The following is a 21,934-nucleotide window of genomic DNA, read 5'->3' as shown; positions in this document are numbered from 1 at the left end:
CTGTATTATTATTATTGACTATCAGCTAAAAACTGAGGGCGGGTGGGTCGGGAAAACCGGCGAGGGAACAAAGAGGTAGAGCCCCAGGTACGGGCTAGTTAAATGGGCAGATTTGAGGAAACCCTACCCGCTCTGTTGGCTCCGCCCCCTGGCACAGCCCAAGTCCCAGCTGGCATCCCCATTTGCCAAAGCAGGGTGCAGGCTAGGATCCAGTTCCTGATAGGTGGCGGGGGCATCTGCCCCCCCATCAGGAAGGGCATGGCAATTCTAATGCCTGATTAATCCCATGACTGAAAAAGAATGTGTGTGGCAGGCAGATGAACTCTGAAAAATGGCATTATTGGCCCAACACAATTAACTCTGCTAAACCTGAGAAGTTAGATAGCTCAGACAATTACTGGCAAAGTCTGTTTATGTTATTTGGCTATTCTTGGTTATTTAGCTATTCAAACTTGGTAAACTTGCATTGGATCTGATTGGCATGTTATACTCACATACAAATTTCATCTCCCCTCTTTTCCCCATCCCCAGTTGTTATTTGTTATTATAATTACTTTACTATGTTATTACTATAACTTTAATGCATGCCCTGCCCTTCCTCTCATGACAGAAGCAAAAATAAAAGGAAAAAGGATGTTATGTGCCTGATTGACCTTTAACTCTGTCGCTGAACTGAGAGCAAACAAGGAAATTATGAGGAGTCTGTGATTCTGCTTTCTTCATTAATGCTGCCTCTGATCAAACATAGCAATTGTTTGTCGGAGAAATCTGGATATTCTGCCAAAGCCACTTTTGCTGATGAGGAAACAAGCCATGTTTAAAATGAAAAGGTAAGTTTGCTACTTCTTCCTTCTGTTTGAATGCATGGTCATCAGAATTGAGCCATTGGGTGGTATAATACAACAAAGTAGTTCTGAAGTAGTTCTGTGAGCACTAGGATTTCCTTTTACACAATGGAACTTCCTCTCCCTGCATGTCCCCATACTTCAAATTTACTCAGGAGGGAGAACAGATTTATGGGGTGTGCAGGAGGCACACGGGGAGAGGAAGCTCAGTTGCCCAGCCAAATGCTCCTGTGCTAACAGAACTACTTTACTAGATACTGTATTTTTTGCTCTATAAGACTCACTTTTTCCCCTCCTAAAAAGTAAGGGGAAATGTGTGTGCGTCTTATGGAACGAATGCAGGCTGCGCAGCTATCCCAGAAGCCAGAACAGCAAGAGGGATTGCTGCTTTCACTGCGCACCGATCCCTCTTGCTGTTCTGGCTTCTGAGATTCAGAATATTTTTTTTCTTGTTTTCCTCCTCCAAAAACTAGGTGCGTCTTGTGGTTTGGTGCGTCTTATAGAGCGAAAAATACGGTGCTTATTTTATGCACTACTTCCCCTTACTTTTTTTTTATAAAAAAAGTCTTACCCTTCCAAAGTTAAGGATTTTTGAAACGCAGTATAATTTAAAAGTAGAATGCCTAGTGGTTAGAAAAGCTGCTCTCAGCCCCAAAGCGGGGTGGGGAAAGAAATATTCCAAAGGCAAACACATTTTTGAGAGGCCACCTTGATTGGGGAACTTAACGAGTCAGCTAATTGTGCTTCTTCATTTCCTAGAAACCAGTTCCATCATTTAAGCAAGAAGTTCAGTCTTTCCAGCAGAAGCTGCCACCACATATATACTGTCAGCAGTACAGTGGCTAATTTCTTTGGCCCAAACCAAACATCAACCCAAACCAATGTGTGGTTTTTCAGGTTTGTCTGCCAGGCGTATTTTGCACGAAATGTTCAAATAAGAATGTGTGACGCAGAAATCGCAATATACGACTGTGGCCAGCTCCTGATATTTATTCAGAGGCTTCTTGCTGAATGAAATAATCTGCTATGATGTATTTTAAGTAGCAGATACTATGATCTGATAGTGTGTGCCTCAAAAGTTTGAATCGGTATGTAACCTTAAAGGCCTGACCAACATCTACACTATCAATATTTCCTTAGTAACATTTATGTATTAGTTAAGAGCGTTTACAAGAAAATATAGTAATTGGGTTTTCCAACTCAAGTCAACTCAGTTGCACCCATTTTACAGACTGGCTTATACTGATTTACTAATTTGAACTAAATTTGTAATCAATATCATTCTGAATCTGGAGACAAACAAACCTATGAGACTAACTTGCATACATAAAAACAAAAACAAGGCATTTACCTCAATTACAGTCCATTGTTCTACAACAATGGCATCATTTCCTTTCCTGTTTGAACCGGGCACTCCTGTGCCTTCTTCTTCATATATAAATAAGCCTTCTAATGATTTGGGCAAGTAGTCAGCTAGGGAAACAAGAAAAGAAGGAAGTAAGTGATAGAAACCTTGAATTGTTAAGAAATATATCATTAATGTAGCTGCTTTTTATTACATTCAAATTAGGGTGTTTTTCTTCCTATTCTGTCTTAGCACGTCAGCACTCTTCTGTGTTTGGAGTCTACAGAGAAAAATAATGTCACCTTTACTAACTAAACTGATCTTGGAATCAAGGGTGGATTGCAACAGCTTCTAGTGCTATTCTCCATGAGAGATTACACACACACACACACACACACCCACACACCCACACACACCCCTGGTATGGAATTACTGTGTAGAAGAAATATGTCATTTCCCTCTCCTAAAGAGCCTGTAAAAGGAGGTACCTGATTCCTGGCACATTGCATGTGCTAGAGATATATGTGTGTGTGTGTGTGTGTGTGTGTGTGTGTGTGAGAGAGAGAGAGAGAGAGAGAGAGAGAGAGAGAAACAGTGCCTGAACTGTTGTCCTCTGATCTGTTGTAGTTTTATAATGTTCAGATGACCTCTGTCTGCATGCCTCCCTCACACACACTTCTTAGGATATTAAGGACCACTGGATGGTTGAGTCCTGTCCAGGCGACTATGAGGTTGCGGCGCTCATCTTGCTTTCAGGCCGAGGGAGCCGGTGTTTGTCCACAGACAGCTTTCCGGGTCAAGTGGCCAGCATGACTAAACCACTTCTGGCGCAACAGAACACCGTGACGGAAACCAGAGCGCACGGAAACACAGTTTACCTTCCCGCCGCAGTGATACCTATTTATCTACTTGCACTGGTGTGCTTTCGAACTGCTAGGTTGGCAGGAGCTGGGACAGAGCAATGGGAGCTCATCCCATCGCGGGGATTCAAACCGCTGACCTTCTGACTGGCAAGCCCAAGAGGCTCAGTGGTTTAGACCACAGCACCACCCGCATATACCAGGATGTCGCACCCTCACACATTATCATCGCTGTGAAGAATGCTGCAGAATGAAGTGAGCCCAGAAGTGACATCATCAGTGTGAGACATTGGGAGCACACTCTTCCTTCTGTCTCTTAACACATGACCATTTTAGAGATCCTTTTGAGAACAGATCCTTTTCCTACAGATCGACCCAGGGCATCATTTGCTACTTCCAAGTAATGGCGCTAGCAACTTGTGGAGTCCCCACACTTAATTCCACAATCTGTTACGTTACTATACTGTATGTACTTTTCTCTGTAAATGCCAAACACAGTCAATCGCCCATGACATACTAAAACAAAATCTAGAAAGGTTTAGTTTCCAAAGATAAAGGAATAAAAACATTCTAATAAATATATCTAATTGCCATATTAAAATTGTTTATGTTCAACTATTTTCCACACAGGGAAAATCAGTTATGGAAAGCATTAAAATGAACATTAATAGCCAAATGATAACATTAAGAAGACATCTTAAATGAACCACGTTATTGTTTGTTTACATATACTTTATGTTAATGTGTAAAGTATAAAGCACTGAGCAGGCATAAAATTACTCACTTGAGAGGTTTTCTTAATGTTATCATTTAGCTATTAATGCTTCTCACTTGAATATCTTCCATACAAGGACTGTGTGAAATCTTTGTCAGAAGCAGCTCTTCAGAGACCTCACACAAAGAAACTGTTCTTGATGCCCTTTGTTCCATTCATACCCAACTATCACAAACAGTGATAATAACAGTAAAGAAATGAATATTGGGTGAAAAATTAGCATGCTACTTTAAAGGACTTGAAGCTTTTCAGTTACCAAACAATCACATTGAAGCCCAAACTTCCAATCACATAAGTAACCAATTATGTGCTATTCTCTTGCTTCAGAAACATCCATATCAAATAGGGTATCCTAAAAGGCACTTTTTATATGCATTTTGATGCATTACTAGAGCTATGAATGGTATCACAAAATTCAGAAAAACAAAAGACAACTGTGTTCCTATCCGTGTGTTAATTTAGGAGATGTGAATCAGGTCGGTTCACTCACAAACACCCCTAATTTTTTGCCATCTAATTCTCTAAGAAAAATTAACGTTGTTAGAAAAATATTACTTGTTGAAAAAATAGAGTATTTCTCTACTATTTGTGTCTTCCCTCACAATAATCATTTCCTTCTTCCTACTCTTCTTGTACAACATTGATTAAGTAAGAGAAGCCACTACATTATCTAGGTCCTTTACTGTTCTGAAATAAATAATACTATTATCGCCTTTTTTCAGGTGCAAAGAGACTAATGGTATGATTACACTTACCTTTAGAAGCCTCCCAGTGTACGAATGAATCAATTAAGGACAACCCTTGTTTGTAATAAAAGGTGGTTAACTCAAGCCAGTCAGCATCCAAAGTACTGATCACTGGTCCTTTCCTTGACACTTTTAGAGACAAGACACCGTCGTGATATGTCCAACAGGTGGTATCATCCTCAAAGACGTTGAAGACTGTATACAATTTGTTATCTGATAAGATATTAGAAAATAAAGAAGTCAGGGATAATGAGGGCTTGGAGGAATGGAGTAACTAAGATTACCCTCTTAAAAATGGAACACTTATCAAGAGCAGTTATCAGTATTTCTAGTGGAGAGAACAAACTTGTCCATAGATCATGACATAAAGCCTCAACATGGCGAATGAAAACCATTTAAACTCAAGTGGGGTGTTGAAAGTCAATATGCTGGAAGCTTCTGAGCCAACAGACAACTTAATAGAGGTGCTTAACATTTGAAATCCTCCTTCTCCTTAGACAGAACAAGGTTGTCTCATCTTTGAGTTCTTTTCCTAACTCTCAAAATGCTCATTCTCTGTCTCTTTTTGAGTTGGACAGCTCTGCTTTTGAATCTTCCCTGCCCAGTCCTAGGCACTTTGCCCGTCTTGTTTTACATCCCCTTTCTCAGTGCTCTAATTTTCTCATCTATCCAATCTATTTTTACACTGCTGGCATCTCATGGCATAATCTGGTCTCTGCAATTATGCTGCCGACATCCCTTCACAGAGTTCTGATCCCCCCCCCAAACTGAACTTCAGACAACGGCAACTTCCTTTTCAACATTTCCAAGATTCACCTTTCCCACTCTGCGCATACTTGCCTAAGTTGCTTTCTTCTTGATTACCTATCTTCGTGCCGTTCTTCGGTTAATACAGAATGCCTACACTGCCTCTGTCTGGAAAATGCAAAGACCTTAGGAGCTTTATTTGTTTGTAAGACCTTCATAGAACAGTTTCCTTAAGCCACAAATGGTTTATACTACTCCCCTCCTCCAGTAGTTAAAACCACATTGTGTTAAATAGAAAATGGGGAAGAAGATGGAGAAGAGGAAGAGCATGATTTGATCCAATATGGGCACAGCCACATGGGACTGTATGTCAACAAAGTTGACAAAGTTCTGTTTCACCATCACCACGTCACCTGCTGGCATGCCTACTGATGGTGTAACTGGTGATTAGGAGAAATGGGAGGTTAATGCATATTTGCTTGAGCTGAATGTGCAATCCAAGTAACTTGTAGGAAAGTCAGGGAGCTAAATGGGGATGCTCACAGACCAGGGATGCACAAATCTGTTAATTCTTGTTTCTTTCAGTTTCCCAAGCTTGAGTTCAGTACTCCACAATACCATATCAGTTTACTTAAAACAAAAAACAACCCAACTCCTTTTGAAAATTCACCATTATTTCCAAAAATTCCTCATCATACTCATTTCGCAAGATATTTTTGTCAATTTTTTTTTTTTTTTGCAAAACCATTTCCCCTAATGTAATGTATGTTGTTTTCACTTATGTATGTTGTTTTCACTTACACGTGCATTTTATGCACACTTGAGCCCAGTATATGCACACACAGCTCCTGGGGGGAAAACTGCACTGGAAATTTCGGAGAAGTGCTGTTCTCATAGGCTAGTCGTGTTTCAGTCTGTGCATCGTTTCAGTAACTGCAAATTAAGTAGGTTGGCCTTTAAATGCAAATTCAATTGAAATTCTGCCCCATTCATAGCACAGACCCCTTGTTCCTACTGAAGGCCATCCTGTTGCTGTGTGTAGCACACCCACATGCCTGCTTCCATCCACATTTGTAGCTGGGGTTGGGGAGGTGGCAAAACAGGTCCATCAGGTTTATGGGGACCTTCTGGATAAGGGCACTGTGCCTGCATGTAATAAAGGTAAAGGGACCCCTGACCATTAGGTCCAGTCATGGATGACTCTGGGGTTGCGGCGCTCATCTTGCTTTACTGGCCGAGGGAGCCAGCGTACAGCTTCTGAGTCATGTGGCCAGCATGACTAAGCCGCTTCTGACGAACCAGAGCAGCGCACGGAAACGTCGTTTACCTTCCCGCCAGAGCGGTACCTATTTATCTACTTGCACTTTGACGTCCTTTCGAACTGCTAGGTTGGCAGGAGCAGGGACCGAGCAACAGGAGCTCACCCCGTCGCGGGGATTCGAACTGCCGACCTTCTGATCGGCAAGCCCTAGGCTCTGTGGTTTAGACCACAGCGCCACCCGCGTCCCCGCCTGCATGTAATAATGACCAATAATTCAATTTCAAGTTCACAAAACCACATACTAGCTACACCCAATGACCATCATATTCATTGAAGCAATGCCACGCAAAATAGATGGATTTTGCAACCTTTCTGTAATGCTATCAGGGACACGCTATTTCTGACCTCATTCAGGAGGACATTCCAAAACCTCAGGGTGACTGCAGCAAAGGCCCTGTGACCAGCTGCTGATGGCTGCCTCATGTGAAAATATGGAGCAACCCTTTCTCTGAGGACTGCAGCTGGCAAAGGGACTCACACAGAGAGGGGCAGTTCCCTGAATTAGGTTTGTTTCAGGCTGTGAAGTCAGCACCAACATGTTGAGCTGGGCCCAAAGTTACATTGGAGTTACAGTGGTGCCCCGCAAGACGAATGCCTCGCAAGACGGAAAACTCGCTAGACGAAAGAGTTTTCCGTTTTGGAGGTTCTTCGCAAAACGAATTTCCTATGGGCTTGCTTCGCAAGACGACAATGTCTTGCGAGTTCCTGCGGGGTTTTTTTCCTCCCCCCTTTTTCTAAGCCGCTAAGCCGCTTATCAGCTGATCCGATCAGCAGATAAGCCGCTAAAAGCCGCCAATAGCGCTAATCCGCTAATCCGTCAATGGGCTTGCTTCGCAAGACGAAAAAAAACGCTAGACGAAGAGAATCACAGAACGGATTCTTTTCGTCTTGCGAGTCACCACTGTACATTGGAATGGGTTACCTATGTTCTTGCCACAATCATCAGCAGATGGGCTGAAGCATTTTGTAAACATTTATTTTATTTAAAAATAAACAATCAGATATCAGGGTGGTATGCAGCATAAAAGCACACCACACCCCATCAAAAACAAGAAACCAGCAAAAAAATTTCAAACAGACTAAACCTGTTCAGTTAAATTAATATAATCTATTAAAATGCATGGGCAAATAAAAATGCTGTTGACTGCTATCAAATGACAGCAGTGTTGGCCCCAGGTGAACCTCTTTGGAGAGGACCTTACAATAACGAGAATGTCATTGTCAAGAAAGCCCTCGCCTCTTCTGGATTATCTTATACCACAGGGGTGGCAAACTTGCGCCTCTCGATTGTGGGGACCCTTCCCTGTTGTGGAAGTTCATCTTCAAGAGCAGGCTCACTTAAGAGTGAAGATAAAGGACACCTGGACGGTTAAGTCCAGTCAAAGGCAACTATGGGGTTGTGGCGTTCATCTCACTCCAGGCCGAGGGAGCCGGTATTTGTCCACAGACAGCTTTCCGGGTCATGTGGCCAGCATGACTAAACTGCTTCTGGAGCAATGGGACACCGTGACGGAAACTAGAATGCATGGAAATGCCGTTTACCTTTCCACCACAGTGGTACCTATTTATCTACTTGCATTGGTGTGCTTTTGAACTGCTAGGTTGGCAGGAGCTGGGACAGAGCAACGGGAACTCAGTCACAGGGATTCGAACCACCGACCTTCTGCTCGGCAAGCCGAAGAGGCTTGGTGGTTTAGACCACAGCACCACCTGCACTTAAGGAGAACCTTGCAGTAACAAAGCTCACAAAACCATGGATCAGCATGGTAAGATTTCCTTGCTCTAAAAAGGGGCACAGCCTGCACAGCAAGAGGAACTCATCAAAGTTGAAGCTGGCCATTGTGGCTGCTGGAGTTTACCTGGCTTCCCATCATGGAGGTTGTTGCCAGTAACTTATAGGGAGAAGCGCAAGGAGGTGGGGAGGTTGGAGCAGTGCAGGTGCACAGCTGCCACCAACCAGACACTCTTGACACTGTGTCTTCGCCATGCTGATTGCCCTGCCCTTCTCCTCTCAGTTACCCGCAGCGACCTTTGTGTTTGGGAAGCCATATTGGGTGATATCTGGTTTTCAACATCGCGAAACAGCACCAGCTAAACATCACGTTATATCAATATATCACAATATCTGAAATAAGGATGGAACTATGTAGAGGTGAGGGACATGAGTGGTGCTGTAGGTTAAACCACAGAGCCTAGGACTTGCTGATCAGAAGGTCGGCGGTTCAAATCCCCGTGACAGGGTGAGCTCCCGTTGCTCGGTCCCTGCTCCTGCCAACCTAGCAGTTCGAAAGCACGTCAAAGTGCAAGTAGATAAATAGGTACCGCTCTGGCAGGAAGGTAAACGGCGTTTCTGTGCGCTGCTCTGGTTTGCCAGAAGCGGCTTAGTCATGCTGGCCACATGACCTGGAAGCTCTATGCTGGCTCCCTCAGCCAATAAAGTGAGATGAGCGCCGCAACCCCAGAGTCGTCTGCAACTGGACTTAACAGTCAGGGGTCCCTTTACCTTTATGTAGAGGCGAACAGTAGGACTGGGGAATATCTGGTTTTCAACATCATGATATATCAGCTGCTAAACATTGTGATATGCTGATACATTATGATGTCTGAAATAAGTATGGAGCTAAGTGTGGTTGGCGTCACGGTTTTCCCCACATTGTGATTTTTGCATAGCGTGCGCACACACACACCATGATTTGCGATATATCACCAGGAGAAAAAGTATGAAACCAGTATCACGATATGGATTTCAAAATGGCTTTGGGCAATATATCAAAATATCACCTCCTGCCATCACTATTTGCTAATGTTGGGGGGGGGGATGGCTAGGTCCAAAAGCTCCTTCAGATCTTGAACCAGTCCGGATGGTAATCGTGTCCAAAAATGGATACTTACATTCCTTGGAAATACTTAAGACTATATATGTAGCAATTTTCAGTACCTTCTTTCCTCAGTTTAGTTGGGCTAGGACTGCCTTCTCTTCCATCATGGAAATCTGTCTCCCGCAACTGCCCAATGTCTGGCTGGATTTCTTCTTCTATGCCACTCTCAGAGGACTGTCCACTCAGAGTCCCTTCATTCCAGGGCTTATCACTGTCATCTGTGTTGTGCCTTCTCTGTTCCCTACTCCTTCTGCCTAGGGTTGAATCGGACTCTGCATTCCCATCTGTGCTTGTGCCATTGCAGATTTTCGATTTTGGACAAGGTTGTGTTATAAATCCGACAAACTTCATTCCTCTCTTTGCGGCATCGTTGATCTATATATTTCCCCCCCAACACACAAATACAGTTATAATTAAGCTGTGCGCATTTAGCAATCATTTCTAAATTATTATTCAGAAATTAGAAACACTGTGAGGGGTCATTTGCATGTGATGCTTTCGTTATACAGGAGTATGGGTGCGGGAAGAAAGGAGTGCGCACTGGTGTGTGAAAATAGCAAATGTCTGTTCAGATACCTGGGCAGAAGCTGGGGCTAACGGAGAGCAAGGGAAGTGGGTTTGAGAGCAATCTCCACAACTGCTGCTTCTATATTGCTTTACCACACCCAGTTGGTCCCTTACCTTTCCCGCCCCGACCTGGCCACAGTGATCCATGTGACGGTCACCTCCAGGCTTCACTACTGTAATTTGCTCTATGCGGGGCTGCCCTTGAAGCTGTCCCAGAAGCTCCAGCGGGTGCAGAATGCTGCAGCGAGGCTCCTCACAGGGTCTCTGCCATGGGAGCATATTCACCCAGTGCTTTACCAGCTGCATTGGCTCCCGGTGGAGTACAGGGTCAGAATTAAGGTGCTGGTTTTGACCTTTAAAGCTCTTCACGGCCTAGGACCCTCATACCTACAGGACCGCCTCTCATGGTATGTCCCGCGGAGGACCTTAAGGTCCATAAATAGCAACACTCTAGAGGTTCCAGGCCCTAAGGAAGTTAGATTAGCCTCAACCAGAGCCAGGGCCTTCTCAACACTGGCTCTGGCCCGGTGGAACGCTCTGTCTCATGAGACCAGGGCCCTGTGGGATCTGATCTCTTTCCGCAGGGCCTGTAAGACAGAGTTGTTCCGCCTGGCCTTTGGCTTAGAATCAGTTTGATTCCCTCCCCCTCTTTCTTTTTCCTTTCTCCTCCTATGAAGAGATTGCACCCTAATGTTTTAATGTTGTATCTTAATCTTTTAAATTGTATTTTAATCAACTTGTTTTTATTATTGGTTGTTAGCTGCCCTGAGCCCGGTCTTGGCTGGGGAGGGCGGGGTATAAATACAAATTTATTATTATTATTATTATTATTATTATTATTATTATTATTATTATTATCCTGCCCCTCTACCCCATTGGCTTTAACAAAGCCAATATGGGGCAGCTCTGGAAGAACCATAAACATGCAGTCTGAAATGGGGCGCTGGGTCAGAGCTCAGTAACCTGGTCTTCTAGGGGCTACGTAGTCTTCACATACATTCTGGTATCTGGCTCAAGTGGGGAGTCTCCGTTGAATCTTAGTTTCTTTCACAAATGGAACCAACCTCTTCTGTTTGTGGAGGGAGCCAGCCTGGACCTAGTCTTATATAAGTTTCCCCTGCAGCGGTGGGCCAGCTGTCCCTAACTTGGTATCTCCCAGAGGCTTTTGACAACAGCTTCCATCAGCACGGCTAATGGTCAGGGATGATGGGAGTTCGTATTCTGCATGATAGCATAATGAGCACACAAATTCTTCACATACAGTCGTACCTTGGATCCCGAACGCCATGTGAGTCGAACGTTTTGGCTCCCGAACGCCGCAAACCCAGAAGTGAGTGTTTTGGCTTGCAAACGTTCTTTGGAACCCGAACGTTTGACGCTTCCGATTAAGTGCAGGAAGCTTCTGCAGCCGATTGGAAGCTGTGCCTTGGTTTTTGAACGTTTTTGGAAGTTGAATGGACTTCCGGAACGGATTCTGTTCGAGAACCAAGGTACGGCTGTATTTAAAATGCAGAAAGTGCAGGTAGCTTGTATGTTACAGGTGCCTGATAAAGGCACCAACCTGCTGTAAATCCTAGAGTAGACAAAATCTGCGTGTCTCATCAGCCTGAAACCCATAGCATTAAAAATAGTGCAATATGCATTTAGATGTAGTATTGCAGTTGTTATTATAAATAACTTGTTTCCTGCTTTCAATACAGTTTCAGGCAAGAAGTGAGACACAATGAAGTATGGTCCAGTTGCTTATTTTATAGATTATGCAACATAAATACAGGTGGCAACTATTTTAGGCCTGTCCAATTGATGTGTGATCACCAACATGCAGGTTCTTTTGGACCCAGAAGAAGGCAGGATGGGGGCAGAATGGGGCGGGGCATAATGGGGGCCTGGTGCACTTAAACGTGCCCCGCTGAAGTACACAGGGGCCACAAACAGAACGCCTGCGCGAAATGGTTGTGGCCTGTAGCAGTGCCATACTACAAAGTTCATATCACAGTAAAATATAGAGTACAACATTTTGGAAGCTATTCAACTATGTTTTACTCAGCATAAACCCAGCATGAAATTAATGAACGTCGCTAAGTTAGGTCTGTTAATTTCAATGGGTCTACTCTGAGCAAAACTTAGCTGAATACCACCCAATGATTTTTGACAATTTTGAGGTGTTTATAAACAGTTTACTGCAGCAGAATAGTATTCTATAAATTAGGCTCATCTACCTATACAGTGGTACCTCTGGTTAAGTATTTAATTCATTCCGGAGGTCCGTTCTTAACCTGAAACTGTTCTTAACCTGACGCACCACTTTAGCTAATGGGGCCTCCCGCTGCTGCCGCGCCGCCGGAGCACGACTTCTGTTCTCATCCTGAAGCAAAGTTCTTAACCCGAAGTACTATTTCTGGGTTAGCGGAGTCTGTAACCTGAAGCGTATGTAACCCGAGGTACCACTGTATATAGTTAAAGATATTACAATTCATAGTTTTCTGGACTGCTGACTGATTCCACCTGTTAATGTGACTATGGGTTGGCTTACATGTAACACCAAACTGTGGCTATGGTATGTGCTCTCCTAACTCCCCTTGTGCGTTCCATTTCATTAGTTACATTGCGGATTGTAGCAAGCCATAGTTCCTTACGTCTGAACTAGCAAACTATGGATTGTGCTCGCCCTATAATAATAATAATAATAATAATAATAATAATAATAATATCTTTATTGTCATTGTCCCCTTCGGGGACAACGAAATTACTTGACTGCTCCATAAAAACACTAATTAAACAATACAGTATAATACAGCAAGGGAGATTAGATGACTTTCAAAGTCCGGGCTTCCCATTCAGGGCCAAGATCGCTCTGGAGAAGAAGCTGTTCTTAAGATGGCTCGTTCTTGTCTTTATCGTCCTGTATCTCCATCCCGGCAGCAAGAGCTCGAAGAGACAGTGACCAGGATGCGATGGATATTTTACTATGTCCAGTGCCTTCCTATGGCACCTTGTGGCATAAATCTGCTCTAAGGTGGAGAGTGGGCAGCCAACAATGCTCTCTGCTGCCTTAACAACCCTGCACAACCCCATCCTGTCCTGGGTAGTACAGCTTCCGTACCACACACATAAGCCATAAGTGGGCACGCTCTCAATGGCACAGTGATAGAAGGCAAGCAGCAGGATTAAATCCTGGTGTATAACCCAGGCTTGCGAGACAAGAGCAAACCATCATTTGCAGGTTCATATTTAAAATGGTCTGCAAATCAAGAGGTGACTAGTTGAGAAGCGCATATGAGGGGGGGCTCAGTCACATGTGGAAAAAATTAACCTACATGACATGTTGAAAATGGTACAAGCAAAATATTTCAAGGAGGAATTGTTAAGACCTTCCTACCTTTTCCAACAGTCCTTTTACCACCTCATTTGTTAGCGTTTCATATGTTGCAGGACACTCCTCAATCACGAGTCTGGGTTGTCTCTGTCCTCTAGATGCTTGATGTTTTTGGCTGGAGACAGAAAGAAAGCAGCCTTTGTTACAGTCTGATGTATCTTGTACAAAATGCCAGCACGCACAACTCCCTTCGTTCCAAAATATTATGAATTCAGTCTTGGCAACTCTTTTGTTTGGCTAATGCTCCATGGAGGCCTGATTACAAAGTCGACCAAATGTGTTACTTGGAACGCAACTGAATTACCTTTTGAGACCAAGTATTTATGGCCTGGCTCTATGTTTCGCTTATCTATTTGGGAGAAAGGCAGGATATAAATACATTCAACAATAATAGAAACACTTATTTACCATGGTACATACCTCAGTTTGAGACGCAGTAGTACGACTCGATAAATGTGACTTGCGGGGAAATGTCTTCTTCGTCCAATTGACAGTAAAACAGGGTGAATAGCTCCTACCACATAGCCTTTCGTATAATATTCCTCCACCTTTTTTGCAATTTCCAGCACAGAGCTGATCTTGATTGCCTCTGGATTTGAGGAAGCTAAAGGGATTTCAATTACACAAACATTTCAGTGACTTCCAACGGCACTGGACAGAAACAGTAGCTTATATATATATTCTGTATATAAAATTTAAGCTGCAATGTGGGGTTTCGCTGTAGGTATCTGCTAATAGGAAAAAAATGAAACAACTTGGCTGTTCTGCATATGGCTCTATATAACACCACTGACTCAGAGAAGCTGGAAGGATTAGTGGTTACAACAACAGGTGCAGGGAGAAAGCTATAAAAATTAAAATAGTAGCTATTATGGCTACAGTACAGATCTATGGCTGGGTGTAGTCTATACTAAAAACCTTTATTTAAGAAACGCAAACTCTATACATCAGGATAGCTAGATCCTCTGATCTATATAAACCACGCACATTTGTAGGTAGGTATTTACCTGGCACAATTTATTTTGTTTTTGCTACTCGTGGGCAGGGCTAAGGAGTTGGAGAAGGCACCAAAGCCTTGTCTCCTACAAATCCTACTTAACCTATCCCATGGCTTTTTAGATTTCATCAGGCATTGTTCACATATTGTCGAACCTATTTTTGCATCAGTGGGAGCTAGGAACTTGTATCTATTAAAAGTAAATAAGAAAGAAAAAGCTGAGATTTTCAGCAGGCGGAATTCCTGCTCAATATTAGATTCTGCACCATAGAGTTGTCGGTTGCTCTGAACCATAATTTCAGTCAATGGAAATCACAAAATTAGACGAGCTCAGATGCCAGCATTTTTTCATCGGTTTGCTCACATTCGTTTTGGGGTCTGAACTGATTCTGTATTCTAAGCTTCCTATCAGGACAGAGACCTTTCAAGCTGGCTCAAAGAATGTACAAAACAAAATAATGTTGAATCCCAATAACACATATATAAAACAACAGATTACAGACATCAACATTTTAGGCCACTGTTAGGCTAACTCTGTTATATTAGAAGTAACTTTCTCCCCCGGGATGGACAGAAGGCAAAAAAAGAAAAAAAAGAAAAAAAGAAATGAAAACTTTGCACTTAAATGACATGCAGAGTCTATAAATTAATTTTCAGTCAGCTTGATGACAGTATTTAGGCAGGAACCAAACCTAAACAAATATGTGTATGCTAGATGTATCAATGTTCAACTATTCCCGAAAGGATAATCTATAATACATTTTTAAATACGTAAATAAAATTCCAGTTTATGTATTAAAATATGCAGTACAGGACAATGCAGGCCTGTACCCAACTGTAGCCATAAAATGGTACAATATAATTAGTCCCTTTAGACATTCACCAGTTAATATGTGGATGCTCTTAAATAAGATATTCACACATAAATGGTGTTATACTATAGCTGTTATGTGGCTGAAGCTTGTTGGGAATGTTCATGTAAGGTAGATGAATTATTCCAAACATTAAGGGTCTGTTTTCTTGGTTTTGTACAGTTTACCTGTAGGTGTCATATTTAGATGACATTGTTTGTTACACAAATACACACGTCAATCCTAGCTGCACAAGGTGACCTATAGCCAGCTCCAAAATTTTGCTAAGATAGCAAATGAAAACATAAGATTAACAAGAACATTAGAAGCAGTAATTGTACCATGGAACGGCTGAGATGTTGCCCTTGCCTCTGAGCTGCAGACAGACACATCATTACGAACTTTTAGGATTAGGATGACATCCATAATTAGGTGATTATGGTTGCAATAATACTTGCCTGAACATGAGCCTTAAAAAGGTAAAGATAAAGGACCCCTGACAGTTAAGTCCAGTCGCGAACGACTCTGGGGTTGTGGCGCTCATCTCGCTTTACAGGCTGAGGGAGCCGACAGTTTTTCCGGGTCATGTGGCCAGCATGACTAAGCTGCTTCTAGCGAACCAGAGCAGCGCACGGAAACACCGTTTACCTTCCCTCCAGAGCGGTACCTATTTATCTACTTGCACTTTGACGTGCTTTCGAACTGCTAGGTTGGCAGGAGCTGGGAACAAGCAACAGGAGCTCACCTCGTCAACAGGATTCGAACCACCCACGTCCCTTTGAACATGAGCCTTACATTTGAGTAAATATGCATCACTTTATCAGACTGGAAGTAAAAGGGGTCTTGTGTCTTTGCTGAAATTCTAATGAGATTACAGTGGTACCTCAGGTTAAGTACTTAATTCGTTCCGGAGGTCCGTACTTAACCTGAAACTGTTCTTAACCTGAAGCACCACTTTAGCTAATGGGGCCTCCTGCTGCCGCCGCGCCGCCGGAGCACGATTTCTGTTCTCATCCTGAAGCAAAATTCTTAACCTGAAGCACTATTTCTGGGTTAGCGGAGTCTGTAACCTGAAGCGTATATAACCCGAGGTACCACTGTACAGAAAACTGAGTGCATCTAAACATTCAGATCGTGTTCATTGAAGGGTTTGCGAATTTAACAACAGGGAAGTATTTAAGCACAATATTGCTGACAGATTAGATTCAGAGTTGGTGCAGCGGGAACTCCGCTCACAGCGCTGCTTGTGGAAAATGGGTTTCTCATTCTCCCTGAAAATCTGCTCCAGAGGGTCGGGGGGGGGGTACTCCAGAACAGTGTGGGAGGTGGTGGAGAGAGGAAGGATGAATTTGTGAAAATTGCTTCCAGGGTTGGCACCAGTTCTGGGGGGATCTGGGCATGATGCCCTCCAGGACACACACAACATTCATGATGCTGGCAAGATCCTCCGTAATAAGCTTGCCAGGTGGGGCACAGGAGCCCCAGATTTCTGTAAACAGGAAGGACTCCTGTTTGCAGAAGAGTCCGCAATTCAGCGGAGGCTCCTGTTGCAGTGGCCGGGGTAGGGCAAAGGCAACCCAGCGCAGAGGGCACAGCTGATGTGTTGGGGGAAATATTGGGTTCCAGAACAGCTGCGAGGGATGACCGGTCACCAACATCTTTATTTCTTTGAAGCAGAGCGCCGCCCAAGGCTGCAGCCATCTATGCCCAGAAGCATTCTGGGAAAAAGAAAATGGTGGGTTGCCCTGGTAGTGGAAAAGTAGAAGGAAGATGCCAGCGACTGTTGTCAGTCCCAGTGGGTTCTTTGGGGCTTAACATTTGCCCCCCACCAGGCCAATTGCTGACTCTGGGCCTGATTACCACCACTCCCATTCCTCCAGGAGGAGTCTCTGCTGGATTGCAACCCTTTCCACGAATAGAGTCTTTCCATTCGCAAAACGGAAATTCTGGCTCGAACCCTGATTTTTTGGGTATATGTCATGGAACACTGCAGTGATGTAAAGATACCTCCTCTCCTCCTTGCGTTCAGTTGCTAAAACGTATGTTTTCATGAAAAATAATTGTTTTTCACAAGAAATAACCACCATCAGACTACTTTCAGGAACGTCAAAGCTATGCAACTCAAAATGCTACGTACTATGTAGCAAAACAAAAGCTGCAAACAAAATCTAGAAGGCATTAAATCAATTGCCAATTTAAACTTATAGACCGGTATATCGCTTATGTATTAGGTAATCCAGCATGAGACTCAAAAGTATGTTGTCGCTGTTGCTACTGTTTCCCCACACAAAGAAGTTTCGCTTCACCCAAAGAGAAATGAATGAATTGTATACACAACAGAATGAAAAAGCCAAAAATGCAGGGAATGGACTAAAATCTGTCCTGCACAACAATCTTCATGAAGTTTATACTTGTAATCTACATTAATATATTCTGGCTACTGCAACCACAAGAACTGCTGTATAGCCCTGGAGAAGCTACACCAAAATGTTTCAGCAAAAATTATGAGTCCCTGAAGCAACTACTGTACAGCTGAATAGAACTGCCTGTTTTTAATGGGAAGCCGTCTGGGGTCGGTTGTTTATGTTTTCAACTTTCTGGGACAGGGAGTCGGTTAGAAACAAGAAAAACCCTACAAAAGAGGGAAGTAGACCCACACTGCCTGCCTTTTAAGTGCACAACATTCAGTGTTCCTTCCATGCCTGAGCTACAAAAACAAAACAGAACACAAAACAAAGAATAGGAAGCTAAAAGGTATTTTCCACTGTAGAAGTGCTCTTAAGTAGTGCTTACTGTCAAGTTTAACAGAACCGCCGATACTGACAGAAACTGGCTTTCAGCTATGCACAGATTTGGAAAGAGACCTTTTTTCTGAACAGAGGCACCAACGCGCTAATTGTTACATGCATACACATTTTTTTCTGGCATTCATACGCACAATTTAACACATTTCCAAACCATTAGCCTAATGATTAACAGTGACTGGTGTTGAAAGATTCTTGTGAATTAGTTTTCCCATATGTAATCTAAAGAAATAAAATAAGGAAAACTTTGACACAGAGTACTGCTGAAACAAGATACCTACCTTCCAAAGTAAAATCAAGCAATATGTACTCATAAGCAGCGTCCGTCTTTGTTTCCACTTGCGGTCTCTTTAGCGTTGAAAATATTTTTCCAGGGCTACTATCATCTGGGTCTTCTAGTTTTCTGAGTCCGCACCCCATGGTCGCAGCCGGCAGGGAGCAGGAAGGTGCAGAGGGTGGAGGTAGAAATGGAGAATGCCACAAAATCTGTTTCCCTCTGATTGGAGAAAAAAAAAAAAAGAAGAGGAAGGAATCTCAAAGTTTTAGACGTTGTTTACTGCTAGCCACAACACCAAAGAAAAAAGAATATTCAAGTCCCAAGTTAGAAACAGGAGGAATTTTCCAGCCATAGTTACATCCAGGCGTATAACCCTTTATGCTTTCAGGCGACGAAGTCCTCCTGGGCAAGAGTGTTACTGCTCTTGCAGGAACATACAAAGTGTTGCAAACTTAGCAGAGATTTTCCATGCCACGTCAATTTACAGCCAGCCCCTGCTAGCAGTGTTCTGTTGCAGAGGGCACCAATGAGTGCTTTGTCTGTCCCTCTTGGCTGGCTGATAATGATGTGAGAAAACAACCGAAATAAAAAGTTGCTGCAAAAGTTCAGCGTGATCCCTTGCAGCCAGAAGGTCTGTTTTGCTGCAGTAGCAAAGAAAAGGGAACAAAAAAGAGCAAGTTTTTCAGATAATGGGACTCGAGAGCCTCAACATGGTTTGAGACAAAATCGTTTCCAGAAAGGAAGTCAACTTCAAGAGGAAATTGCTTCTGGCATCTCAAAGGGGAGCAAAGTAAATGAAAAGCAGTTCAGAACTCTTGTTTTAAATGTGAGTTTGGATCTGACTTCCTTCGCACAGGACAGCTGGGGGGAAAATGCACACAATAGCAAAAGATTCTCTTGGCTAGAGAGCAGTACAAATTGTATTTGGAGTAATTGACTTAGTAAGTTAAAAAATATAAAAAAGCGCATTCTCTGCTTTTGATAGGTCCTATTTAGAAACAGTATGAAATGTACATCATAGCAAACCAGAGGAGGGATTTGATTCACATTATACAAGAAAGAGCTCTATGGCAATCTTTCCGTTAAGCTAACAGTTAATTCTTAAAACTTCTGGTTTTAGGGGCTTTTTGCAAACAAAGAGCAAAGGAGTGGATTTTCAACTAGTTGCTTATACAAGTGGTACCTCAGGTTACATACACTTCAGGTTACAGACTCAGCTAACCCAGAAATAATACCTCGGGTTAAGAACTTTGCTTCAGGATGAGAACAGAAATCACGCGGTGGCGGTGGGAGGCCCCATTAGCCTAAAGTGGTGCTTCAGGTTAAGAACAGTTTCAGGTTAAGAACGGACCTCCGGAACAAATTAAGTACGTAACCAGAGGTACCACTGTATTTCTTTTCATTTCTTCAGGGCATGCAGCCTAGCTAAGCCACAATCTTATCAACTGCATTGTTCAAAGGCGTCTTAAGCCCCCTGGAAGTTGGCAGCTAGCATTAGAGATTTCGGCATTGCAGGGGGTTGGACTAGATGACCCTCAAGGTCCCTTCCAACTCTACAATTCTGATTATATGCTCCCAGCGCTTACAAGTACAGTGGTGCCTCGCAAGACGAAAAGAATCCGTTCTGTGATTCTCTTTGTCTAGCGGTTTTTTCATCTTGCGAAGCATTGAAGGATTAGCGCTATTAGCGGCTTTTAGTGGCTTATCGGCTGATCGGATCAGCTGATAAGCGGCTTAGCGGCTTAGAAAAAGGGGGGGGGGAGGAAAAAAAACCAGCAGGAACTCGCAAGGCATTGTCGTCTTGCGAAGCAAGCCCATAGGAGATTCGTTTTGTGAAGCACCTCCAAAATGGAAAACCCTTTCGTCTAGCGGGTTTTCCGTCTTGCGAGGCATTCGTCTTGCGGGGCACCACTGTAAATGTGCTGCTTCAACTTTGATCCGTCTATGAATGATTTCTTTATACAGGTTATTTAAGTTTCCTTGAGAGTAAGACAACACATTTATAGTTATAGGTATAAATAATAAAATTATTATTAAGTTATTAATATTAGTTAACACTGTTGGGAATTTTTTATCTCTCTCTTTGGACTTGCAGAGATAGAGAAAGGCACCGGGGGCAGCTGTATAAGACAAAACAGCCCAAATTTCCCACAGAAGCTCAACATCAAAAAAACAAAGATCATGGCCCCTGGTCCCATGACAAACCTAGACAGCATCTTAAAAAGCAGAGACATCACCTTGCCGACAAAGGTCAGTGTAGTTAAAGCTATGGTTTTCCCAGTAGTGATGTGTGGAAGTGAGAGCTGGACCCTAAAGAAGGCTGATCGCCGAAGAATTGATGCTTTTGAATTATGGTGCTGGAGGAGACTCTTGTGAGTCCCATGGACTGCAAAATCAAATCTTTCCATTCTTAAGGAAATCATCCCTGAGTGCTCACTGGAAGGACAGATCCTGAAGCTGAGGCTCCAACACTTTGGCCACCTCATGAGAAGAGAAGACTCCCTGGAAAAGACTCTGATGTTGGGAAAGCCTGAGGGCACAAGGAGAAGGGGACGACAGAGGACGAGATGGTTGGACAGTGTTCTCGAATCTACTAACATGAACTTGACCAAACTGTGGGAGGCAGTGGAAGACAGGAGTGCCTGGCGTGCTCTGGTCCATGGGGTCACGAAGAGTCGGACATGACTAAACAACAACAAAAATGCTTAACTAGTCATGCAGGGGTTATTTTTAGTTCCTGGTCTTCATGTCAAATTGATATTTTTAAAATCTCATGTTGCGCCACAGTTTATCATTCTGTACCAGGCTTGTTGGAGCAGTGGAAATAAGCACAATGAATAGGCATTTGTGGACTGAAACAGGCCACTTAATTTTGGCTTTACAGCAGATAAGCAGGGTTGGCACAGCAGTAGGGCAAAGATCTGGTCTGCATTCCATCAGCCCTTGCTGCTGGCACGTTTCTTGCTGCCAGTCGGCTGGAAAGCACCCATGGGAGATGTACAGCATTCAACGCCACCATGGCAAACAGGAGTGGAAGGGATCGAGGAAGCTACCAGAGTCTATCCAGAGGCCCAAATAAATGAACTTACCCGAAGGCCCTTAAGCTTTTTTGTGGGCAGCAAGGACCTACCTCTTAAGTCGTCATATAGCCACTGGAAGGCCACTAGCAGGTCCTGGATTCACCAGCTCCCGCAAACAAAAAAACCTGTCCAGGCAGTGGGTGACCTGTTGGGTGTCCCACTGCCCTCTCAAGGAACGTGCTGAAGGTTTCAAAGGCTGCACATACAACAGATGGGTGGGTTACAGCATTAAAAACCACATTTAAAACAATTCAAAATGTCCCATATGTTGTTGATGAACCAGCTGCCCTCAAATATAGTAAAGCTAAAGGGACCCCTGACCATTAGGTCCAGTCGTGACCGACTCTGGGGTTGCGGCGCTCATCTCGCTTTACTGGCCGAGGGAGCCGGCGTAGAGCTTCCGGGTCATGTGGCCAGCATGACTAAGCCACTTCTGGCGAACCAGAGCAGTGCACGAAAACACC

At 43.4% G+C, this 21,934-nt stretch overlaps 1 protein-coding gene across 1 annotated transcript in view; it reads right to left on the bottom strand.

Annotated features, from left to right (window-relative positions):
• The window catches only part of RFTN2 (raftlin family member 2), a 52,026-nt gene that overhangs the window by 25,051 nt on the left and 5,041 nt on the right, over positions 1-21,934 (bottom strand). The window contains exons 2-8 of the mRNA XM_083468913.1: positions 21,480-21,666; positions 18,395-18,609; positions 13,882-14,065; positions 13,465-13,576; positions 9,578-9,893; positions 4,581-4,784; positions 2,197-2,318 (exon numbers count right to left, since the gene is read on the bottom strand). Of these exons, the coding sequence (XP_083325039.1) occupies positions 2,197-2,318; positions 4,581-4,784; positions 9,578-9,893; positions 13,465-13,576; positions 13,882-14,065; positions 18,395-18,533 (1,077 nt within the window). The 5' untranslated portion in view covers positions 18,534-18,609; positions 21,480-21,666. The remainder of the gene's footprint in view (positions 1-2,196; positions 2,319-4,580; positions 4,785-9,577; positions 9,894-13,464; positions 13,577-13,881; positions 14,066-18,394; positions 18,610-21,479; positions 21,667-21,934) is intronic.

Source organism: Podarcis liolepis, assembly GCF_965112155.1.
Source record: "Podarcis liolepis genome assembly, chromosome: 1".
NCBI lineage: Eukaryota > Metazoa > Chordata > Lepidosauria > Squamata > Lacertidae > Podarcis > Podarcis liolepis.
The sequence above is the reverse complement of the archived record's forward strand: the minus strand, read 5'-3'. Positions and strand labels throughout refer to the sequence as shown.